Source organism: Megalopta genalis, chromosome 7, assembly GCF_051020955.1.
Source record: "Megalopta genalis isolate 19385.01 chromosome 7, iyMegGena1_principal, whole genome shotgun sequence".
NCBI lineage: Eukaryota > Metazoa > Arthropoda > Insecta > Hymenoptera > Halictidae > Megalopta > Megalopta genalis.
In genome coordinates, this window is record NC_135019.1 from 15,017,780 (window position 1) to 15,044,831 (window position 27,052).

The following is a 27,052-nucleotide window of genomic DNA, read 5'->3' on the forward strand; positions in this document are numbered from 1 at the left end:
GCTTATGAAATCCTTATGAAATACATCCGATATACGCAAACATATTTCAACGAAACAGCGACATTGAAGCGATCGTTTTGCGTCCCATTAAAAACACGACGCGTCCTAGGCCCCAATATCTGGTCGCCGGGCGACTGCAGGTTGAGAAAGTCTGCTGTCTAACGCTCTATAAACAGTACATTAAATTCTTCGATCGTACGGGAGGCCTTGGAGCCTAGAAATGCGGTGGAACTCGACCGAGGGTCATAAATCTTATCAGTAAATGGCAATAATGTCCGCGGATGGCAGCCAACAACTCCATCATTCTTGGCAAGGTTGATCACCGGCGTAGAGCCATCAAAACCGACGGCCGTTCGTTCTGTAACGAAGTTATTCCAGAGACGAGCACGAACGGATTCCCGATCACGGTAAACGCCGGATTCTGCGTTCTTGTCGCCGTCGCGACGACAGCTCGCACGAAAATCGCGGCCACGTTCGCCGTGATTTCTGGATTGTCGTGCGTCCGGCCGCGGCCGGCGCGGCGCGGCGCGGCGTCGCCTCAATTGCGTAAAAGCAAATCTCCTTACGAAAGGGCCCCCCGACGCCGGTACACGGTTACGGTGCCCGTACTCCGCAGCCTTTTATTCCGCACGAAGTGACACACCTACGTGCTGCTTTATTCAGGAACATAGCTGGAAGTCTTGGGCGGCGACCTACCGCAAAGCCGTATTATGTATTTCGACGTCGCGGATTTCCGTGCCATCCGTCTTTCGACAAGGCGACGCGCGACGCGATCACGCACGCCACGATTGCGATACCAAACGATCGGTCGATAATCTCGTCGGATATCGATCTACGAAACAGGCGAATTTTCGCCGTCGATGTTCTCTCTTCCGATTACGTGTAAATATTTAAACAGTAAATGTTTAATGAAATTTCATTAGAAAATCACGAAATTCGTAAAATCGACCAAAAATGGCCAGAAATGACCAAAAAATGGTCAAAAATGACCCAAAAACCGCCAAAAGTGGCCAAAAAATGGTAAAAAATGACCAGAAATGGTCAAAAATGACCAGAAATAGTTAAAAATAATCAGAAATGGTCAAAAATATCCAGAAATAGTTAAAAATAATCCAAAAATGGTCAAAAGAGATCAGAGATAATTAAAAATGACCCAAAATGGTCAAAAATGACCAGAAATAGTTGAAGATGACCCAAAATGGTCAAAAATGTTCCAAAATGGTCAAAAATAACCAAAAATGGTCAAAAATGTTCCAAAATGGTCAAAAATAACCAAAAATGGTCAAAAATGATCAAAAAATGGCCGATCTGTTTGCACAAAAGTCTTTTCGATGACCCTAGGAATATTTTGTCACGTTTCTTGCGAATTATGCGTTAGTTCAAACGTGCCACCGTCTCCGTGAAGTCGTAGCAAAATTATCCACGAACTTCCGTATTCATTTCGCAGACACTTTCGCCCGCGGAAACGTAGCGCGGTTGCATCGCGGAAATCACGCCGCGATACCGCGGAATCGCTGGTGAGCGTGTCGCGCGTACAAATCTAGTTTTAGGTAGCTCCATTCAAGTCCCGCGGACCCCAAGCCCGAGAGGTTGCATCGGTTGCGAGTTGCAACTCGATGCAACTACCGTCGAGTGTCGCGCGCCACGGGACGGGACGGGACGAGAAGCTCGACGACGTTCGGAAAATAAAGACGTTAACCTCTGTCGCAGTCTATCTGCCGAGGTCCGATGGTCGTGTGCGAGCCCGCGAGCCTGCGAGCCTGCGAGCCTGGTGGCTTCCCGCTGCTCGGGAAATCGATAAATTCACCTCGCCGATATCGATAGTGATAGCTAGGCACGTTTTATCGTTCGGCCGATGCGCGATCGCATCGATATCGCCGCTATGAATTCTCTTTTTGGTCGCGGCGGGTGGTCCGGGCTGCTCGGGCCCCTGAAAGGCAGAAAACGCGTTCGTATTCCACGGCGTGGCGCGGTGCGACCCCTCTCTCTCTCTCTCGCTCCCTCTCTCTCTCTCCCTCTCTCTCTCTCGCTCCCTCTCTCTCTCTCTCGCTCCCTCTCTCTCCCTCTCTCTCTCTCCCTCTCTCTCTCTCTCTCTCTCTCTCTTTATCTCTCTTTATCTCTCTCTCCCTTTCGCTCTCTCGCTCCGCCTGCCGGCAGCGTTTTCGCTTACCCGGAGACTCGGAGACCTGTTCTCTTTTCCGGCTCTGAAATCCCCCGTGGGAATTTGGCGAGCCGCTCGTCGTCGACCAATTAACCGTAGAAAGAAGTCCTCGAAAGCCGCTCCATCGACGGTGCCCGCTCCCCTTGTGGAAATTCTTCACGGTTCCGTCGCGTTGCACCGCGCCGAGCCGCTCCGTTCCGTGGCCTTTTGTGCAGACTTCTGCGGACACTGCGCAGCCGACTTCCTCTTCCTTGCTCCCATGGAAATTCCATGCCGACGAACCACGTCTTTTCGGCAACTGTTCGTTCAAGCCTCGCTATAAATGTATTTTGGACGTACGGTGGTAAATTGACGTCAAAAAATCGGTCTCAAATGGTACAAACTCAATTTGCCGATCTATACACAGTAAATTCTCCCAGATGGTTCTACGGCTTGTAAATAGAAATGGATAATTTGGGAAGAGGGGATGCGATTGTTCGCGCCTCGTTTTTTGTAGCCGCCGTTTGTCAACAACTGTGAAAACGTGTCGCGAGGCTCGAATAAACGTATCTCCTCTTTCCCAAATTGTCCATTTCTGTTTACAAGCTGAGGGATTGTTGGGGAGAATTTACTGTACGTGCATCGAGCTAACAAAATGGTTAAGTCAAACAACTATTGCGAGGTAACATTAGATTTACGGAGCACAAGAAACAGCTGTTTTATATTAGTTCGTAAAAGTAACAATAAGACATTTAGTCTGGTTTTTAACAAGTGTTATTAATCAGAAATAACTTATAAATGTATCTTCACGATATGAATAACCGTAAATTAAACAATTAGTGAGCCGTCATTTTGACGGGTTCCTATAAATCTAGTGTTAAATAATAATTATACGGTTTGACAAGTGTTACTGTAATATTTGCCGTAAGTAACGTACAAATTGAATAAATAACTCATAAATGCATCTTTACGATATGAATGATCGAAAATTAAAAAATTTACCCGTCATTTTGACGGGTTCCGCAAATCTAGTATTAAATAATAATTATGCGGTTTGACAAGTTTTATTATAACATTTGCCGTAAGTAACGTACAAATTGAATAAATAACTCATAAATGCATCTTTACGATATGAATGATCGAAAATTAAAAAATTTACCCGTCATTTTGACGGGTTATGTAAATCTAGTGTTAAATAATAATTTTGCGGTTTGACAAGTGTTATACTGTAACATTTGCCGTAAGTAACGTACAAATTGAATAAATAACTCATAAATGCATCTTTACGATATGAATGATCGAAAATTAAAAAATTTACCCGTCATTTTGACGGGTTCCGCAAATCTAGTGTTAAATAATAATTATGCGGTTTGACAAGTGTTATACTGTAACATTTGCCGTGAGTAACGTATAAATTGAACAAATAACTCATAAATGCATCATTACGATATGTATAACTGTAAATTAAAAATTTAATGACCCGCCATTTTGACGGGTTCCGAAAATATAATGTTAACGTTAAATCTACCTTGCTCAAAATAGCCACACGTATTTCGCAGTGTGTAAATATAAATTCGCAATGACTGGACTGCGGACCTTTACGCAAAATAAAAATTTCGTTCAGTAATTGTTCGAAAAAAGAATTGTATAACAATGTATTTCTTTGTTTAATAGTTCTAATCGATTGAAAATAATGCAACAATATACACTTAAAAATTCTTCTAATATTTATGTTATGTATATTTTATCTTCTCATTATGCTGTATTTTTCTTATCAATTTTTGCAATATAAATGCACAAAGATCCGCAGTCTAGTAATGACATTATCGAATCCAACGAAGAAAAATCGAGGAAGAAATGTAGATCGTGCGTTCTGCAGTACGAGGTCAATGTAATCGCGTGTAACAGAGACTTTCCTATCAGTAACGTCTCGTGTTGTAATAATAGATTCCTCCACACGCGACGATCTAGAATGTGTAAGTCGATAAAGCTGAGCAGTCTCCTATTATCCGTATCGGCCAAAATTATTATCGAGATGCCCACGTATCTAATCTTTCACAGTAAAAACTCGAAGATGCCAAATCTAGGCTATGAATGAGTACGAATCAGTGACACTTATTCGTTATCACAAGAACGCTCATTCTTCGGCCCGTCTTATTCTTAAACGAACGTCCCATTCCGTCATATTCATTCACACATTATCGTTTACTCTAGATCTAGATAATGACGACATATTTGTCTCGATATCTACTGAAACAATTCGATTCTTTCAATCAATCAAACTGCTGTTTCGAACCAAACGTTCGATACGAGTCTCTCGAATGACCAAATATCGAGTATTGGCTGCTTCTTATACGTGCAGAAACAATTCGGTGTAATTTCCGCTTTCTTTATGTCGTAATTGTTGTGCGCACTGGTCGGTACAGTTACTCACAAAATTGAGCGTACACCTTCTAAAACGCGATCACTTTTTTTTTTAAACTAGACCGAGTGACTTGAATTTTTTTAGGTGATAACGGGACTAGTCTACCGGAGCAAAATGCTTTTTTTCAATTTTGCTATTACTTGACAAAAGGAAATAAATAGCTCTCGTTTTTTTAACTTTTTTATCCGAGCTTATAACGAAAATGTCAAAAATGCTGAAAATTTTATCGAGAACGGTTGACGTTGTTACGATTTACAACAAATTAAAGATGGCAAAAATCGCAGTTTTGTCACGATTTTGACCTAAAACTGGAAGAAATCTGCAAGCTTTTTAAATTTTTAGCACACATATAAGTCATCGAAATCTACGAGAGGCATTTTTTTAAATTTTTGTATTTTTTATAGGCTCAATAAAAAAGTTAAAAAATGAAAGTTTTTTGAAATTTCTTTGTATTATCCCAAATAATAGCAAAATTTAAAAAAAAAGGCATTTTAATCATCGTCTAGTAGACTAGTCCCTCCATCGTCCAAAAAAAAATTCAAGTCACTTAGTCCAGTTTTAAAAAAGCTATTGCATTTTAAGAGGTGAACGCACAATTTCGCGATTAACTGTATATTTCAGCGAAGACCGACCAGTGTCTCGCACTTCGCAACGCACAAGCAAACGTATACCTCATATACGGCGCGATAGTTCGTTCGCAACTTTTTCACGTTCTCGTTCATCGCAGTCGTCCAAGGTACACTCGGTCTGTGCAACGAAGGGCGACGTTTCATCGTGGTTGTGCCGCTTTTTCCGACGAGGCCTTCGTTCATAAAACGAGCAACGGGTTTGGCCCGCAATGCGCGAGGGCAATTTTCGTTTCTCGGCTAATAATCGGTAGAGAACCTCGTGAACATTGTTCCGTTCGAAGCTAGAGTGATTAAAAAAAGATCTTACATCAAAGTTTAAGATGTCATCATAAAGGGGAGGCTTCAATCTTGAAATCTGTTCCAAAATTATGGTACTTCCGCAAGGCTTGCGGCTCTATTATTCGAAACTAATAGCTTGATTCTTTCTTTGAGAAGTGGTACATTAGTTCTATTGGGTTGGCAACTAAGTAATTGCCGATTTGTTCAATGAAATAAACAATTTTTTTTACTTGGAACGAAGTTTAATCTGTAATGTACTTTCCATTTTGTTCGATGACCTTTTGCCATCTCTCTGACAACTTGAAAATTCCACGCTCGTAGAAAGTCTGATCTTTTTCGGCCAAAAACTGAGTTAAGTGAGATTTTACAGCGTCATCATCGTTAAAAGTTTTACCACGAAGGGAGTTGTTCAGGGATCGAAATAAGTGGTAATCCGATGGCGCGAGATCAGGGCTATATGGTGGGTGTAACATCAATTCCAACCAATATCCATCAATTTTTGCCGAGCGGACAAAGACGTGTGCGGCCTAGCATTGTCCTGCTGGAAAATGACACCTTTACGATTGACCAATTCTGCTCGCTTTTCCTTGACCGCTGCACTCAATTTGTCCAGTTGCTAACATTCACGGATAATACAAAATAACATAATAATAATAATAATAATAATTTTATAATACAACATTTACGGATATCATAAAAATGGGAGTGAGAGACATCTATAACTGAAATCGGCAATTACTTAGTTGCCAACCCAATACTTCTTGACACATTACCTTAAAGGCGACTCTACTAGTACGAATTTATTTAAAATGAAAGTATTAACCAATATTATCATGAAAATAGACAGTATACTGGAACTTCTGGAACTTCTGGTCTTTCTAGAAGTTCTGGAACTTCTAGAACTTCTGGAAATTCTGGACTTTCGGGAAGTTCTGGACTTTCTGGAACTTCTGGAACTTCTGCACTTTATGAAATTTCTGGAACTCTTCTGGACTTTCTGAAACTTCTGGACTTTCTGGAACTTCTGGAGCTTCTGGAACTTCCGGACTTTTTGGAACTATTGGACCTTCTGGAACTTCTGGAACTTCTATACTTTATGAAATTTCTGGAACTTCTGGACTTTCTGAAACTTCTGGACTTTCTGGAACTTCTGGAACTTCTGGACTTTTTGGAACTATTCGACTTTCTGGAACCTCTGTAACTTCTGGAATTTCTGGAACTTCTGGGCTTTCTGGACTTTCAGGAAGTTCTGGACTTTCTAGAACTTCTGGAAATTCTGGACTTTCGGGAAGTTCTGGACTTTCTGGAACTTCTGGAACTTCTGGACTTTATGAAATTTCTGGAACTTCTGGACTTTATGAAACTTCTGGAACTTCTGGAACTTCTGGACTTTTTGGAACTATTCGACTTTCTGGAACCTCTGTAACTTCTGTAACTTCTGGAACTTCTGGGCTTTCTGGACTTTCAGGAAGTTCTGGACTTTCTAGAACTTCTGAACTTTCTGAAATTTCTGGAACTTCTGGAACTTCTGGACTTTTTGGAACTATTGGACTTTCTGGAACCTCTGTAACTTCTGGAACTTCTGGGCTTTCTGGAATTTCTGGACTTTCTGGAACTTCTGGAACTTCTGGAACTTCTGGACTTTCTGGAACTTCTGGAGCTTCTGGAACTTCCGGACTTTTTGGAACTATTGGACTTTCTGGAACTTCTGGAACTTCTATACTTTCTGGAACTTCTGGACTTTCTGAAACTTTTAGACTTTCTGGAACTTCTGGGTCATTTGGAACTTCTGGACGACGTTTGTTCACGTAAACGCGAATCCCTTGGTTTTCCCACGGCATCCTAGAAACGAGTTTATCGCCGACGCGAGACGAATACCGGACACATAGAGTCAGCCGGCTGGGCTATCGTTGTCGATAATGATTCCGCTGTTCGTCCGGCCTCGTGAATCACCGGAGATTGCACTCTGACTCACAACTGACACTTTCCCTTATTTTCTTTTTTATGTAGGCTCGTTCGCTCGCGATTCACGTTCGCCGATAGTTTTCCGACCAACAGTAATTACGCGCGATTTCGCAGGGCGTCTCATATGAATATCACGATTTTTCCAAGTAATTTATTGTTGTCCACGACCGTGCGCGGCTTACGAAATGAAATCGAACCGAAGGCAGGAATCATAATTACAATAATAATGAACGCTGTTTTTTTTCACTCTGCTTTCAGAAATCGAAGCACAAGAGGCTTGCAAATGGCTGAGGGCAGCTGGCTTTCCGCAATATGCGCAGATGTATGAGGGTGAGTTCGCCGACGGTTTCCTTTGTAACGCTATAGTTTCGGTTGTTTGTACAGTGTTACGCCCATTGTCGGAGCTAATTGAACAAAGAGTATTTGTAGAACGAGACGATGAAACGTGGTTTGTCTACAGTAACGTAGAACATCCGGGAGCTTAGAAATGTGCTCCAAAAAATTCAAATTTCGTCGGGAGAAATGAACGAAGCGCGGAAGAGTAAACAAGACGAACGTATGAATAATTCACGAGAGAGAGAGAGAGAGAGAGAGAGAGAGAGAGAGAAATATTAAAGAACAGAACGATCGTGCCCGCGATATAAGATCTGGAGCTGCTCTTTTAGAAAGCTTTTAAACGGTTAGCCCCCCCTTGAACTCATTGTCGAGTCTATTTATCCCGGGAAATGTCGTCGATAAATTGAAACGAGCCGGCTAATTAGAATAGGGGACCATTTTCGTGGGGGCGAGTGAACCCTCGTTATTTTCAACGGTTCCAATTTATTTTCAATCTGGTCGACGATTATCAACCTGATCCCCGGTGAAATCCTGCTTAAGGTTCTCCGCCTCTGGAGGACATTCTTAAACGGTTTGGACGCATGGGAAATTGTCAGACGTCTCGTCCAGATCGGAGGAGATTATGACTGAAAGAACTATTAGGAAATTCGAGCGCGGCGTCGCGTCGGTCCCCTCTCCTTCGGTCAGGAATGACCTAAAACGGTCGGAAATGACCAAAAAATGACCCAAAAACCGCCGAAAGTGGTAAAAAATAACCCAAAAACTGTAAAAAATGGTAGAAATAGTCAAAAATGACCCAAAAATCGCCGAAAGTGGTAAAAAATAACCCAAAAACTGTAAAAAATGGTAGAAATAGTCAAAAATGACCCAAAAATCGCCGAAAGTGGTAAGAAATAACCCAAAAACTGTAAAAAATGGTGGAAATAGTCAAAAATGACCCAAAAATCGCCGAAAGTGGTAAAAAATAACCCAAAAACTGTAAAAAATGGTAGAAATAGTCAAAAATGACCCAAAAAGGGGAGGACATTCTTAAACGGTTTGGACGCATGGGAAAATGTCAGACGTCTCGTCCAGATCGGAGGAGATTATGACTGAAAGAACTATTAGGAAATTCGAGCGCGGCGTCGCGTCGGTCCCCTCTCCTTCGTTCCACGCCACGCCGCGCACGGAGCCATGTGGTTCTTTTCAATCGCGCGGCCACCATTTCTCGCTTCCAAATGGTCACGTATAGCGAAAAGTCTCTGCCGTTGTCCGCTCGGAGATGGGTGAACGCCTCGACACGATAGGATGTCAACCGTCGATGCTCCAAGCAAACACGATCGTTAACGCGGCAATTAACCGGAAACTTTGCTGTCGGCTCGAGTTTCTTCGTTCTTTACGGCTTCGCTGGTGTAAATCTTTCCAGAAAGCTGGACTGAAAATAATCTTCGTATCGATTTTAATGCATCGTATTGTATTCTCGAACTATTTTTCAGACGTTTAACGCTAGACTTACGGAACCCGTAAAAATGATAATAAAAATAACTTTTTAATTTACGATTATTCACATCGTATACACTTATGAGTTATTTATTTCAATGAATATGTTACTTACGGCAAATGTTACGATAACACTTCAAAAATAAATGAGTAACTAGAAAAATAAAAAATGAAAAGTAAAATCGGAATCAAAATGTTTTATCGTTACTTTTATAAATTAATATGAAACAGCTGTATCTTTGTGCTTCGTAAAAATCTAGTGTTAATAATTATTGTTAGAGAATTAGCGTATTGAATATTTCTGTAGTCTACGCACAACTTAGGCCAACATTTCTATATTGCACAGATTTACATAAAATCTGTGTTTTTAGATGATTTTAGATATTTTCTGTAAAATCTTCTTTTTATATTGTTGTCACGACGTTTTCAACTTATCCGAATGATAATTTGGCTCTGAGGAACAATAAAAAACGGTTCACGTTTTCTTCTGTGAGAAAAATATATTATTATTTATTAATTAATATTATAATAATAATATAATTAATATTAATTAATATTAATATTAATATTAATAATATTAATTAATATATATTATTTTTATTAATATATTATTTATTCAAATACCCGATGAACTAATCTAATTCTGACATACGACTCGTCAAATTTGATTTACCTCTGGCATCAAATGCTTCAGGTCATCCACAGATTAGAATACTCTCCACGAATAAATTTCCATCGGTATCGGTTAAAATTCTACGATAGCGAAAATATATTCTTAGAAAACTATCGACGACCTTGAATTCGTAAAATTCGTAGTATCTTCGTACCGTGCAATTAGTCTTGATACATTTTTAGAAGCTTCGAAAACAGCAGACATTTTACAATACATAAAACGAATAAAGTTCCTTTTAGTCGATGTTAAATGCAAATTAATTGTCTAAAAACGTTTATCTGTCAAGGTTACGCTGCTTACCAGAATCGATAGAGTGCTCGATTTAATCTCGAACCATCAATATACCGTGCAAGAAACGAGAAAAAAATAATTAAGCCACTTTAATAAAATAAAATTGCCCGTATAATTGACGAAAATAACATCAGCCGTACCTGAACTCTGAAATTCAATTTAGAAAGCATAAAAAGAATCGATAGCCGTTGAGAAACGGTTATTCTCTAAAAACAGACCGCAGCTACCGCATTTTTCCCCCAGATCTGGAGCGTAATAAATAACAACAAATTCGTTCACTGGGATTTAGATAACGCGTAACCCATTTGCCAACTTTCCCCAGTGATAGCAAACTGAATTCATTGCGTAACATCCAGCATTCGGGCCGTAAGCTATTCCGATTAAAATGCGCGGATTGAAATACGCGGAATACGCGCAAGATAAAACGAATTGAAATGGCCAATTAGAATGAACGGCTATCGTGGACGTAAGCTGCAGATGAGAGTTGTCTGATTTCGGATATTCCGACACGTTGTCATCGCGATCCCGATTTTTCCAGTTAAATGGAAAGTTCCGGCACAAGAGAGTGGGAGAGAGAGAGACACGGCCGTGTAACGTGAGACCGTAAAAGGGGTAAACTTTCCCTGTTTCCGAACGTTGAGTAATGGCGCCACGGCCCGGAAGGCGATTCTAGTTGAAAATCCCGCGAAAGCCAGTGCCATTGGCGAGTGACACGTGGGCAGAGCGGATCGAATCGCAACGCCGCGCTGGCCAGCGGCAGAGTGACTTATTAGAGAACGGCTTGATGCGTCCGGACATGTTAATACTTATCATAATGGACCCTTTGTCGCGGTGCCTGCCAACAATGCGTTCGTTATTGCACTCTCGCTCGGCCGTTGCATTCTTGCAGCCTCGTGTTTGCACCGAGCGGCAGCGGCGGTAGCCGTAGCCGGTTCCTACGATTCTTACCGATGCCATTAGCGAGCCATTGTTTCATTCCACTGTTTATTTGCTCGCCGACCGCCGCCCGCTACCGTATTTTCATTGTGGTTCGATTTTCGCGATTCGCAGCCGTCGTCGTGAAAACTATTCCCTCGACTCTCGAGAATTCCTTCTCCTCCTTTTAATCTCGCATTGGTTCTCGGACAATGCAGTTTCACTATAATTATAGTAAAAGTTCTTACATATTAACCCTTCGCAGTCGGAGCCATTTTAACGCGAAATCCAAAATAATTTTTCCGTATTAGTTTGTTATATATATTATATTAATTTAGTATATTATTATATTAATATTATAATTACTGTTATATTAATTTATTGTATATATTTAGTATTATATATACAGGGTGTCCCAAAATTATGCTATTTCCGAGAAATGAGGGATTCCTGAGGTGATTTGAAGCAACTTTTTCCTTTGCAAAAATTGTCCCCGAGGCATCGTTAACGAATTATTCATGAAAAACACTGACCAATGAGGGACGAGTTCGCTCGGCGCTAGGCGACCGGGCCAATGAGCCGACCCGAGCTCCGTGCGCTCGTTGACTCGGCCGCCGCGCGCCAGCCAAGCTCGCCTCTCATTGGTCACTGTTTTTCGTTGATAACTCGTAAACGAAGCTTCGGATTGAAATTTCGCTAACGAAAAAGTTACTTTAAATAACCTCAGGAACCCCTTATTTCCCGGAAGTATCATAATTTTGGGACACCTTGTATTATAGTAAAAGTTCTTACATATTAACCCTTTGCAGTCGGAGCCATTTTAACTCGAAATCCAAAATAATTTCTCGGTATTATTTATTATATATATTTTATTTATATATATTTTTTATATATATTTTATGTATAGTATAGTATATAGTATATATAGTATTTCCATTTTATATAATGCGACAAAGGAAACTGTTACACTATTAACAATTTTTTAAATATAATCAAATTTGATGGTATTAAAATTAAAAATTAAAATTAAAATTAAAAATTTTTAAGGGCGCCTTAGAGTCGCCAGCCGAGTGCAAAGGTTTAAAGATTCTAAGTTTAGTATATATTTTATGGTATTTATGCACGCACACGCAACAGGGCCAAATTACATATTTTGAGATTCACGTTCGAACAATTTGAAATGCGTTCGAATAGCTTAGTTTCGAAACGCAGTTGAACTCCGAGGAAATGAATTATTTCATACGATATGCGTCGACTTGAACGGTTTTCATTTATGGAATTACAATACCAAATGACATCGATGCACCGCTGAGTCATTGCGTTTTTATCTGTCCTCGATGGACGAATCGCGAACGGAACGGTTCGAGGAGAGCCATCGAACGGCGAGGCCTTGGAAGTTATACTATAATAAGGTATTACGGAGGTATACGCGATAAAAGAAAAATGAAAGAGACCGAAACAGGGAGACCTTTGTTTCCGAGGTCCGGCATATTAGTAAAAATCTCACGTACTCAGGACAGCCGTCGAAAACATCCACATTCGTCCGCTTTTGGTGGTCCACACGGACCACCCTCGACCCAACCGACGATTCTTCTCGTCTAAAATCATATTGTAAGCCTACACTCGGGCCGCCCTTTTTTTTCCCTTACACCACACGAAGCCTGTCCGTGACCTTTCTCGGATTGCTTAGAGGGTGTTTTCACCACACGCGATTTTTCGTTCGAATTTTCTATCTTCCGTCGACTCGCGATAACTCAGCATCCAACATCATTTCAAGAAAGGTTTTGAAATATGTGCAGCCGAAAGCCGGGACTAGGTATTTTTTTGTTTCTAGATTACGTTCAGTCGTGTTCCCGCCGAATATTCTCTTAAAATATCGTCGAGATAAAAGGTGTGGAAAGATTGTAATCGTACAGCGAGATACGCTTAGTTAAGGTAAATATGTTATTACTTAATAAGTAGGATTTTATTTGATTTTGTACACTCGCTTGCCAAATCGATCGACTCCATAAAACAGTGGAGAAATGTTATGATATAATATACATTGTTTTTCAAAATTCCATTTAAAATAAATGAGACAATACAGATGTAGCCTTCATATAAAGACACGTAGAATGAATAATAAGATAGAATAGCCTTGACGTAATTGTCAACCCTTTAAAATAAATGAAATAATACAGGCGTAGCTTTCATATAAAGACATGTAGAATGAATAATAAGATAGAATAGCCTTGACGTAATTGTCAACCCTTTAAAATAAATGAAATAATACAGGCGTAGCTTCCATATAAAAACATGTAGAATGAATAATAAGATAGAATAGCCTTGACGTAATTGTCAACCCTTTAAAATAAATGAAATAATACAGATTTAGCTTTCATATAAAGACACGTAGAATGAATGAGATAGAATAACCTTAACGTAATTGTTATTAGCTGAAATAAATCGCTTATTATTTGGCGATCAAAAAAGTTTTGTTGCTTAATTGTATTAACCCTTTGCAGTCGAGTGGCGAATCTAAGGCGCCATTAAAAATTTGTTATATCACGTTTCAAAATAACTTGAACATTATCAAATTTGTTTATACTTAAAAGACTGTTAAAATTGTAATTATTGCACGAATCACATAATTCAATTTCATAAACATAAAATTTTTACATCACGTTTCAAAATAACTTGAACATTATCAAATTTGTTTATACTTAAAAGGCTGTTAAAATTGTAATCATTGCACGAATCACATAATTCAATTTCATAAATATAAAATTTTTACATCTCGTTTCAAAATAACTTGAACATTACCAAATTTGTTTATATTTAAAAGGCTGTTAAAAGTGTAATTATTGCACGAATCACATAATTCAATTTCATAAATATAAAATTTTTACATCACGTTTCAAAATAATTTGAACATTGTCAAATTTGTTTATATTTAAAAGGCTGTTAAAAGTATAATTATTGCACGAATCACATAATTCAATTTCATAAATATAAAATTTTTACATCACGTTTCAAAATAATTTGAACATTACCAAATTTGTTTATATTTAAAAGGCTGTTAAAAGTGTAATTATTGCACGAATCAAATAATTCAATTCATAAATATAAATATAAATATAAAATGTAAATGCAGGTTACATAACACGGAAACACTATAGATCAGAACTATTTTGGATTTCGAGTTAAAATGGCGTCGACTGCAAAGGGTTAAAATCTATATTATTTGGAAAATTTGTTACGAATAACAAAAAAAAAACTAAAAGACTGAACCAAGCGTTTTGACACTTCAATTTAAAACATTTCAAAAAGTGGATTTAATCGATTTGGTCTGCGAACGGCACGTACGATCTATGTGTATCTATGATCCAGTCTTGTCCGCCTCGGATCTCCAGCGGACCCAACCGACGCGGCGCGGCGCGGCGCGACGCGACACGATGACGTTACAAATAAAGTAGCGCTAACCAGGGAAGAAATTCGCCCACGTTGACGGAGTACTTTCATATCCTCCGTATGCGTATCACGGATACCGGAGACGGTATCATGTTCGAGGTAAACGAAGTTGCTCGCCAACCTGCTAAGAGAGCGTGTCGCGTGGTAACATTGAGCCAGGTGTAGAACCGGGGGAAAGGACTAATAACTCGTGTTCCAGAGTCATTAACGTCCTTGGTACCGGCCGAGTAATTCCAGGTCTTTCTTCAATTTCGAGAGCTAATGCGAGAATAATAATCAGCCGGACGTCGCGGCCGCGATGATTAATGACGCCGCCGATTTTTCACGTGGCCGCGAAACGCCAGCGCCGCCAATTTACGTCCGAGATAGACTCCGGTAACCCGCTGCCGGCTAAATAACACAATGTTGAGCGAGATTTATGCGGAAGCGAGCCCGGGATCCGGGATTTTAGTCGTCGAATTATACGCCGCCGCCTGTCGGCATAAATTTTCCGCTGTCTCGTTACCGCGTTTGTTTAAATCAATTTCAATCGATTCGAAAGATTGGATATATCTGGCCGGCTGCTCGCGGCTCTCCCGCAAACGTTCGGCTTGCTGGTTTAGGCTTATTAACGGAACCGCGGTCTCGTTCGCGAAATCCGCAGCCGATCGTGGAAAAAGATTTTCAATATCCTGTTATTAATTGTAGCGGCCCGGTCTCTGGCCTAGTTCTCGTAATTGTGGTGTCGCTTATTGTCGACGCGACGAAATTGCATCTCTCTTAGGCGAGTAGGACGTTGCCCTGGAATCTGAGATGAAACAAACGAATCGGTTCATTTCGGAATGATAATGCGAAATTAACGATTATAGATCCTTGACAAAATAAACGATTTTTTAATAACGTCTACCGTTACTTCGTTCATCGAAGAGCCGACACGCAAACGATACTTGTAATTTACATTATATTGCGTATATTATTAACCCTATGGGTTAATTTAATTTGGATCAATTTAATGACTTCAAGGCACCATTGAAAATTGTTGTGTCACGTTTCAAAATAATTGTATTACCAAATCTGTTTATATTTAAAGAATTGTTGAAAGCGTGACTGTTGCATGAATCACAATACTCAATTCTATGTCTGTAAAATGCACTACGTTATGAAAAATGGGAATACCGTGGGTGAAAAAACTATTTTAAATTTTGCGCTAATTTGGTGTCAAGTGCAAAGGGTTAATAATTTTACCAAAAACATTAGAACAGCTTTACTTTACGAAATGATGCCTAACACTGTAAATGAATAAAGATTAATAATAATAATAAATTAATAATAATAACATTAATTAAAATTAATAGTAATAAGAAGACCATTAAAGCCAAAGACCATTGTACCAAAAATATTGGAACAGTTTTACTTTACAAAATGATGCCTAACACTGTAAATGAATAGAGATTAATAATAATAATATCAATTAAAATTAATAATAATAAGAAGACCATTAAAGATTCTACACTTTAAACAAGCACAATTTTGCAACCAGGAAGAAACCAAATACTTCGCGCCGTTGAAAAATCTGAAGAATCTATAAACAAATAATGTGCGAGAATCGATGAATTTCTGAAGCTTGTGGTCCGTCGACGGCTTCGGATTTTTGGGGGCAAGCACCCAAACGGAGACAGCGAATAATCAGCTCGGACTGCGGATCGCAATAACGTTGATTTAAATACCGCCGTAAAGAACGTTTGCAACCGTTGCCAATGTCTGTTCGAGCTAACTGCTATTTAGTTGCAATTTGTGTGGCTAGAATTAACCGGGCGTCCCGAATGTTCATAAATTCATTCGGTTTTATTTGGATCCTTTTGCCGGCACGCGGTACGATGGAAGTTCAGACGAATCCCCCGATGAAATATGCATAGACTCGGACTCGGCCAATACATAACTTTGTTCGATAATAATTTGCTCGAACTTCGAAATAGCGGCGCGGCACGGCGCGGCGCGCGTTTGCAAATGAGCAATGTTTATCGATGAACTTGCCGAGCTGGCAGAGGTTCAAGCTCCTTCCGTGAAGTCGTCCGTTTTAGCGTGTATAATTCTCCCGCGTGACAAATGCGCGCATGAATAATAGACCCGGGGACACCGGAGAGGGACGGGAGGGAAAAATTCCACGGAAAACTGTTTGAAAATACTAGAAGGTTGTAGTAAATATTTTATATCGGTTTTAGCAGACCTATAACTCACCGTGTATCGGTCTCCCCTGTGCTAAAAATATTTCGCGCGTCTATTCTGAGGTCGTGGAACCTCGAAATTCGAATGATAAACACAGAGTCATGGCATAATACAGTAATGTCTCCCTGGCGCTCAGATTGCGCACAAAAATGGGCAATTTGGGAAGAGGAGATACAATTGTTCGAGCCTTGCAGCTCGTTTATATACAGGGTGTCCCAAAAATGTCTCGCAATCCGGAAACGACGGGTTCCTCGGATCATTTGAAGCAACTTCTTCCTTTACAAAAATTTTCTCCGAGGCATCGTTAACGAGTTATTTAACGAAAAACAGTGACCAATAAGAATCGAGTACGCCTGACGCGAGGCGGCCCAGCCAACCAGCGCACGAAGCCCAGTTTCGCTCATTGACTCGGTCGCCTTGCGCCAGCTGAGCTGGGATTCGACCGTTCGACCGCTGGCGCCGTTGACTCGGCCACCTCGCGGCAGCTGATCTCGCCTCTCATTGGTCACTGTTTTTCGTTAATAACTCGTTAACGGTGCCTCGGAGAAAATTCTTGTAAAGGAAAAAGTTGCTTCAAATGACCTCAGGAATCACCTACTTTCAAATTGCGAGACATTTTTGGGACACCCTGTAGTTGTTGACAATTCGTGACTATAAAAATGAACCGCATGGACAATCCGAGCGCCAATTAGAGAGACATTACCGTACGTGTTAAATAATTGAACGGATGCTGCGACATCTCGATTCGACGTCACCGATGCATGTCGGTTAATCGGTTAGCAAATTATTCTATTCGTAGCCGGCAGGTATCGAGTCTTGCGATACTCCGATAGGCGAATTGCCCGGGGATAATGAGATTACAGTGAAAAGCACTTTCTACGGATACTCAAATTTCATTATTATTACGGGGCGGACACGCGCGCGAGGCTGAGCCTTTTGCGAAAACTATCTTATCATCTTCTTGCACGACTTCGAAAGGATTATCTTTGATCTAGCTACCGCGTCTCGGCAAACAGGCGTTTCATTAAACCGTGTGTTTACGCTGTTACAGTTCCCCGCAATATTTTAGGTTTTTCTCTGGCGTTGCAGCGATCGTGTGTGCACTGCGCTTCAACGACCAACGATCGCGGCGAATGACAATTGGGATTTTAACCGTTTGAGTCCCAAGCAGCGCGATCGCGCTGTTGAGATTTTACGTCGAGAAAACCCAGCACATTTCGAACATTGTGGACAACTGACGATGCCTTACCGATCGTCGAAGCACGCTCAGATTTACCGAAGCAAGTACATCGCGCAGCTCCTTTTAATGTAAATAGTACATTTTACAATAGGTAGAATAGTACTGTAATAATGCAATAATACGTTACAAAATACAAATTTTTAATTCATTATTATTGCGCCGCTTGGCAATCCTCGACATAAAATAAAACAAGCGCTGTCGCGCTGCTTGGGTCTTTTCGTACTCATTTAGAGAAAGCGCGGTTGCGCTGTTTGGGATTCTTCGACAGTGATTTTTCAATACCCTCTGGGAGACTCGAACGGTTAATCGAAACAATGAAATATGTACGTCGAATGTAACAAACGCTACAACGTCGCTCGAGAAGCCGTGAACGCGTCGTTCAAAGGAACTTTACTGCAAACGCTGTTAATGCGTTCTAGTTCAAATTCGCGGAACACATTATCCGATGTGCAGTTATTCGCGGATACATATTTGTCTCTAAAGAAGTGTTCGCACTCTCTTTGTCAACAGTAAACGCTCGCTGAACCGGTTCCCGGGAGCATTCTACTTATCGCAAAGCCAAATAAAGAGAATCCGAAGGTTTCCGTAAACGACGTCTTCGAATTGAAAGATAATACGTTTCTAAATTCAGATAGAAGAATATTGACGATAATGCGTTCCTAAATTCGTGAAATTGCAGCAGTCGCCGCCGCGAACTCGTGGCATTTGTTTTACCGATCAACGTAGATCAAGATACAGGTTATCGCATTAATTGGTTCTTGTCTTAACGTTTCATGTTTCTTATTTCGAAGTTGTCGAGTCTACAAGGACTCTGTCGCAGGAAACGTTTGAATGAACGGTTGAAAAGCTGACGGTATAACAAGTGTACTGAAAAATTGCGGATATTATACGAGATCATTTTTGATATTTGGAATTTAGTTGTGAGAAAAGTCAGTCGATTTGATAGAAATAAAAATTCGGTATTTCGATAAGAGATCGTTCTGAAATGACCCGATACTAAATTGTCTTATTCTCGGTCCGAAGGGTTGAAGGGGAGGGGGATAGAGAATGAGCTGAAAAGCTAGAGACAAGTGTACTGAAAAATTGCGGATATTATATAGAATGATTTTTGATAGTTAGCATTTAGTTGTGAGAAGAGTCAGTCGATTTGATAGAAATAGAAATTTGATATTTCGATGAGAGATTATTCTGAGATGACCCGATACTAAATTGTATTATTCTCGATCCAAAGAGGCTGGAGGGAAGGGGATAGAGAATGAGCTGAAAAGTTAGAGACAAGTGTACTGAAAAATTGCGGATATTATATGAGATCATTTTTGATATTTGGCATTTAGTTGTAAGAAAAGTCAGTCGATTTGATAAAAATAGAAATGTGATATTTCGATAAGAGATCGTTCTGAAATGACCCGATACTAAATTGTATTATTCTCGGTCCGAGGAGGCCGGGGGGAGGGGGATAGAGAATGAGCTGAAAAGCTAGAAACAAGTGTTCTAAAAATTTGCGGATATTATATAGAATGATTTTTGATAATTAGCATTTAGTTGTGAGAAGAGTCAGTGGATTTGATAGAAATAGAAATTTGATATTTCGATAAGAGATCGTTCTGAAATGACCCGGTACTAAATTGTCTTATTCTCGGTCCGAAGAGGCTGGGGGGAAGGGAAAGCTAAAGACAAGTGCACTGAAAAATTGCGAATATTGTACGAGATCATTTTTGATATTTGGCATTTAGTTATGAGAAAAGTCAGTCGATTTGATAGAAATAAAAATTCGGTATTTCGATGAGAGATTATTCTGAGATGACCCGATACTAAATTGTATTATTCTCGATCCAAAGGGGCTGGAGGGAAGGGGATAGAGAATGAGCTGAAAAGTTAGAGATAAGTGTACTGAAAAATTGCGAATATTATGCAGGATCATTTTTTATATTTGGCATTTAGTTGTGAAAAAAGTCAGTCGATTTGATAAAAATAGAAATTTGATATTTCGATAAGAGATCATCCTGAAATGACCCGATACTAAATTGTATTATTCTCGGTCCGAGGAGGCCGGGGGGAGGGGGATAGAGAATGAGTTGAAAAGCTAGAGACAAGTGTACTGCAAAATTGCAGATATTATATAGAATGATTTTTGATAATTAGCATTTAGTTGTGAGAAGAGTCAGTGGATTTGATAGAAATAGAAATTTGATATTTCGATAAGAGATCGTTCTGAAATGACCCGGTACTAAATTGTCTTATTCTCGGTCCGAAGGGGGCGAAGGGGAGGTGGATAGAGAATTTTCATGAAAGCACAGGATGCAGAAAAAGCGTCGCGTCGGCGCAGGGCGCAGCCGAGCGTTCAGCCGTGCGATGAAAAGCGGTCTGTCGGACGGTATCCATCCGTCGCTAATTAGTACACACGTGGATTAACCGCGGATCGCGTGTAACTGCAATCGAGACTACGGAAAGTATCGAGTCACGCCTCTCCTGTTTCCATTATATTAATCAAACGAGCCGAAGGTAGAGGAAAAGGAGTGACGGCCCGATTTGTTGTTCGACAACGCCGACTAAACGCGAGCGGACTTGCCGGATGTGTTTCGTCGCGGCGTTAAACCGTCGCGTTAAGCCGTCCTCGCGTGAAATCCGGCTGGAGAATTTTACCGATACCGCCTAGATTTTTCGTATTCGTCGCTGCCGGTTACGGGCCGGGCCCGGCGAACGTGAACGAGGACTGACGATTTCTCAACCTCGGACAATTGGGCTAATAAAGGAATCGGTAATTACCCTTGGCCCCATTCTATGGTCGAGACACTAAATTTCCGAGAGCGACCCGCTTGTTTCTCCTGTCTCTACGAGCTGGTAGATCCTTTTCCCGGAAAGCGTATACCGTGAAGAAAGCTTGTTCACAAGAAATCATGAAGTTCGGCGAAAACCGTGACTTTCGTGGTTCGAATTTTTCGATCGACCGGTTACGTCCTATAGAGATTTCCTTGTTTCCCATCTTTTTATAGGCGATTATTCTCTGGCTAGGAATGCAACGCCATGAGTAACCTCGTTCGAATTTCAAAGGAAACAGAGATTTTATGTTTCTATTTCTCGAATTGACTGATTGCACGGTTCCATCCTCCACATTTCCGTGACGCATCGGCGTCCTCTTCTTTTTACGAGCGAATAGATCCTGTTACTAGAAATCCGATACCGTGGGAAACCTTTCCGGAATTCTAGAGAAAATTATGATTTTATGTTCGTCATTCTTGAATGACTAAGTGTCTATATATATATATATATATCATGTTTGTGCTAAAAATGTTTTCTACAATGACTTTCGAAATTCGAGGATTATTAATAAACTCCTTAATTATTAATCCTCGAATTTCGAAATAGATTATAATATAATATATTATAATATATTAGATTATTTATTTATTTTAATAAATTATAATATATATATAATATATATAATATAATATAATAAATTATATGTATATATAAAATCTAAGACTAGACATATAGATTAGACTATATATATAAAATCTATTACCCGGAGTTTATTAACAATCCTCGAATTTCGAAAGTCATCGTAGAAAACATTTTTAGGACAACCATGCTTCCGTATCGATGCATGCTTTACGACGTTGGTTCCGGATGTAAGTAGGCGAGAACGACGATACTCATAAGCAGAGTGTTTCAGATTATAGATTGGATGTTTGAAACGAAACGATCTGACCTGAATTAATGAGCAACCCAATAATGCTGCCCCGATTGGCACAGGCCCAAATGAGTCATTTTACTCTGAAATGAGTTTTATCAGCGGACGTCACTGTTACGAATCTAAAAGTAGAAGAACGTTGTTCCTTGAACCCGGGGGGATTACAATTAATCAAAATGCGAACATAATTGAGAAACCGTCTCTAAACGCGCGGCTCTACACGACGGGGCCAGGAAATCGTGAGATATTGCGACGCTGCCCGGCTCCCGCTAAACAGATGTAACACATAAAAGTGATGCATCGTTCTCGCCACCGACGAGAACTCGTTTATTCGGCTCGCGACCCCCATTCTACTTAGCGGAATCGATACCGCGTAATCGACTAAATAATCGTATAACACGTCACTCAATAAGTCTCCGGTCTGACACATATATGGCAACACTGTCGACAAACCTATATGATTTCTGGATAGTAGCATTCTTCATGTCAAAATTTCATGACATTTTGATGATTAGTTTACAGGTTACAGTGGTTTTAGTGACCCCAGTTCTGTAATTTTCAAGACAATGGTTAGAAAAGAATTTCGTGTATCGATTAAACATTGTTTTTTGATGGGGAAAAATACTGTTGAAGCCAAACAGTGGCTTAATAAGCGTTACGAAGACTCTGCACCAGGGAAACCAACTATTATCGACTGGTATGCTAAAATTAAACGCGGTCGTACAAACACCGATGATGCTGAACGCTCTGATTGCCCAAAATCGGCAGTTGTTCCGAAAAACATAAAAAAAGTCCACAAAATAGTTTTGAAAGATCGTATAGTGAAATTACGTGAGATAGCTGACCCCTTAAAGATATCAGAAGGTAGCGTGTTTACAATTTTACACAACAATTTGAGCGTGTGTAAATTGCTTTCGAAGTGGGTGCCGCGTTTGCTCACACTGGATCAAAAACAACAACGTGTCGACGATTCGGAGCGCGGTTAAGCGATAGTTAAATTGAACGAATTACGCTTCGAACTGCTTTCCCATCCACCGTACTCTCCAGATCTAGCCCCTAGCGACTACTAGCTTTTCGCAGACATTAAAAAGATGCTCCGGGGAAAGAAATTTGGCTCAAATGCCGAAGCGATTGCCGAAACGGAGGCCTATTTTGAGAACAAAGACAAATCGTTCTACAAAAAAGGCATCGAAAAGTTAGAGGAGCGTTGGAACGAATGTATCGCTCTTGAAGAAGAGTATGTTGACGAATAAAGTCGAATTTCTAAAAAAAAAATTTGCTTTTCTTAGCTAGACCGGAGGCTTATTGAGCGATGTGTTATCTAGAGTCTGGAGGGACTCGCGAACACGCGACGATACGTTGCCGCCGAAAACCGAAATCAGGCGAACCGTGATTTTCCGCACCTTCGCGCGTTTGCGTAGTTTCTCGGAAATAAGGATCGCTTCCAAGAATACGGTTCTTCTTGCTGGATTTGTTGAGACATTTGAACGGCCTGCTGAGGGAATGCGAACGATAAAGTCTGGAAAACTATATGTGTTTACGTCTCGCGGGGAAAAGTGTATGAAACCGAATATCGGCCGTGATATAACCAACCGGTTCAACAATAAAGCGACTCCCGTGTATCGAAAACTGCACACATTTCGTTTCGATCGAAGTTTCATCTTGGCCTGTTCTATCTACGAGTTTCTAATTGCCAGTTATACGCGCACGTATAACTGCATTTATAAAATCCGCAGCCTTAAAAAAACCGCTCTGCGTTTCGACCGAAACGAAGGAAATTTCTTTCGATAGATCGGAATTTTGAGACACAGTTTTACGAGCCTACTTAGCGTCTCGCACTTTCTAGCTCGTCTACTCTACGTGCTGTACGAATAAAAAGCGCGTGTCTCTCGACGAATGTAAGATCGTATATTTACGCAATAACGTGATTACAGTTACGGCGGAAACGAATCCATGGATCGTAGTGTCCCCGAATAGAGGAACAACTCGAGAATTTCTTTTGGATCGCGTTACCATCGATATTTCATCGGACAAGCGATACGACGTGGAAACATGCAATACGAGAAAAAGCAGGCTCTCGTCGGTATCTGGGTTAAGTGTCCGGCGCTAATGAAGTCGCTCTATCACCTCGAATTCATTAATTTAACATTATAGAAGAGGAAACTTGTTTATCGACGTCTAGGCGTGCTGGCGCGTGGTCGGAGTTGTAACCGAAGAACGATGTCCCCATTTTTTGAGGAGCGCGTCCGTGTCCGCGTCCGTCGTCCGTCGTCCGCCATCGAGGGTCGACGGATCGTCACGTGTTACCGGCTGCCTGGTTTGCCGAAGATCTTCGAGCCGAAGAATGGGGTGGTGTCAGGTGGTCGTCGTTTCGTTTTCTACGCGAATTTATGAGCCGTACGCGGTCCGCGTCGAGCCGCGCCGCGCCGAGCCGCGAGTGTGCCAAAATAATTTCAATCGACCGGACTAAAATTAACACGCGCGCGTCGAGTGTCCGCCTCGCTCTGCCTCGCCCTGCCTCGCCTCGCGACCGAAGTCACGATTCACGAAATGCCAGGGTGTCGGAAGCACGTGCTGCTCTTTCTGCTCTTTCTGCTCTTTCAGCGGGTTGGAACGCCGCCAGTATCGCTCCGAGGCCCTTTATTTTCTTCTGTTTGCGTTTTCGTTTGCGTTCGCGTTCACGTTCGCGTTCGCGTTCGCGTTTTCGTTTTGGTCGCCGTCGCCGTTTGCCGTTCCTACACCTCTTGCTCACGCTTTTCCCGTTGTCCGGCGGTCGCTCGCTCGCTCGCTCGCACGCTCGCGATCATCCCGTCAGCATAATCGAGTCCCGCTTTTGCCGGCCAGACAGTCCGTCTCTCACTCGGAATCGCCGCAGACATCGTACATACACTGGTCCACCAAATTCTGAGGCACTCTGAAAGTTAACGGAGTAATGGACTCGCGGCCCTAAAACGACCGAGGAACGCGACTCTTCCTCTTATTTCAATAAATAGAGTTCATATGTATGCGTCCACACGCACCTTTATGCCTCCAAGATTGCTTCTGAATCACTAATTTTAACTTAACGAATGCATCGTGGAAGATATACACAGGAGATAGAGTGGATATTGCGAAGTCAAATGTACGTCATTTGGATTTGTTTCTCGTCCGAAGTCGCACAATTTTTCGAGAACGCATTTCCAGGATACGTCTTCCAGACTTTTTTCCCTTGTTCTTGGCAGTGCACGGAAGCGTACCGGCGATCCTCGTCAAATTTGAAGCCTATTGAACAACTGTATCTTAAGTCTAGAACGATACAACGGTATTCTGGTAATAATAAAAGTCTTTCAGACTTTTTTCCCTTGTTCTTGACAGTGCGCGGAAGCGTACCGACGATCCCCTTCAAATTTGAAGCCTATTGAACAACTGTATCTTACGTCCAGAACGATACAACGATGTTCTGATAATAAGAATAAAAGGATCTGAAAGGAAGGAAAGCAAGAAAGAAGCTCGAAAGGACCGTCTTGTCGATCTCCTAAGCGAAATGCAGCAAACTAATCTATTAGAACGCGTCTGTGCATAATATGTGTTGAAAGCAAATTTCTTAAATATGTTTTATTCTGCTATGAAATCACCTGGTTGCAATAATAACGTTGTATGAGTAATATGGGTACAAAGCAAATTTCTTAAATATGTTTTATTCTGCTATGAAATTATCTGGTTGCAATAAGAACGTTGTATGAGTAATATGGGTAGAAAGCAAATTTCTTAAATATGTTTCATTCTGCTACGAAATCATCTGGTTGCAATAAGAACGTAACGCGAGCATAATATTCTCCGGTGAATAATCTCCGGCGCGCGAATCCAAATTCGTCTAAAATATTCCAGTTTGACGAGCCTCGAAGAAATAAAGCGGTTCCAATGACCCGGTTAATGATATCCGAGCTGTTTCGGGAACAGCGATCCAGACACACGCTAATTTGTAGTTTCGTTTTGTCTTTGCGCGAGGCCTTCCGTAACTTGCTCGTCGCAGAATAATAAGCGTCAAGCCTATTCTTAATCATCGCCAAATATTCTCGTCGCGCAAATACCCCAGAAACCTAATGAACCGGCTTCCGAGAGAGAGAGAGAGAGAGAGAGAGAGAGAGAGAGAGAGAGAGAGAGAGAGAGGGAGAGAGCGGCGCGGCACGGCGCGCGGTTCATCCAACTATTTAAACGAGTTCCGTCCGCGGAAATCGGTGCACCGCCAGCTGCTTTCGAGAATCCATGGCCAAAAACAACACCGGGCTCAGCGGAGAACGTACGCAGCGAGTGCTAGATGGAATCATTAACCCTTAAACAGCCGATGATAGCGCGATCGATTCGTTTGTATATGCGTTCATACTTCGGCTGCTTCTGTGCAACAGGTCGTGTGAAGAGTCGATCGAAATCGCTGAACATAATTTCTGTCGAATCACGTGTTATCTCGCATTCGAACGTTTATTCTTTCCTCCTACGCGTTTCTGTATTTACTTTACGCCACAGCATTTTTTGACTGTCGGATCTGTAAAAACTAAATTTGCTTTCATCCGAAAATATTACATCATTCGACCATCAGTTATCTTTGTAAAAATATTCTGTTGCAAATTTAAGACCGACAGTGAAATACGGTAATAGGAGTGTAATAGTGAGGGGTTGTATCTCGTCTGTAGGTGTAGGTGAACTAGTTTTTATCGATGGTATTATGGACAAAATGAAGTATTTGGACATTTTTAGACAAAAATTTAATTTCAAGTGCTATAAATATGGGTATAGGTACAGTTTTAAATTTTATCAGGTCAATGATCCTAAACGCAAGGCCAGAATTCTACAGGAATATTTATTATAAAATTGCCCAAAAGTACTGCAACCTCCTCCTCGATCGCCTGATTTAAATCCAATTGAAAATTTATGGGATCAATTGGACCGCAAAATTCGTACAACACCTACAAAGACAACAACAGAGATAAAACAACGTTTGTTAGACGAATGGAAACGGATTTCACCGGATTATTTAAATAAAATCATCTGTAACATGCCCAAGCGATTGCACGAAGTAATAAAACAAAAGGGTCAACTGACGAAATATTAATATTATGATAACATGATTAAGAAGATTTTCATTTTATATAAAATTAATGTAATTCATTCACTGTCCGAATATTTTTGCGACGTTAAATTTTGTCACCATCTTGTTTACCGCTTATTATACAAAAGAACATGTGCAATAAATAAACAAAATCTATGTTTCTACCTACTTTAAGAAGTGCTTTATTATATGAGAAAACGATTGATTCAATAATACTATCATAAACAATAAAAAGAAGCAAGAATTCT

At 40.7% G+C, this 27,052-nt stretch overlaps 1 protein-coding gene across 3 annotated transcripts in view; it reads left to right on the forward strand.

Moving 5' to 3' along the window:
- The window catches only part of cv-c (RhoGTPase activating protein), a 550,236-nt gene that overhangs the window by 422,742 nt on the left and 100,442 nt on the right, over positions 1-27,052 (forward strand). For all 3 annotated transcript variants that reach the window (XM_033472618.2, XM_076523451.1, XM_076523452.1), the window contains one exon: positions 7,697-7,768. In XM_033472618.2, the coding sequence (XP_033328509.2) occupies positions 7,697-7,768 (72 nt within the window). The remainder of the gene's footprint in view (positions 1-7,696; positions 7,769-27,052) is intronic.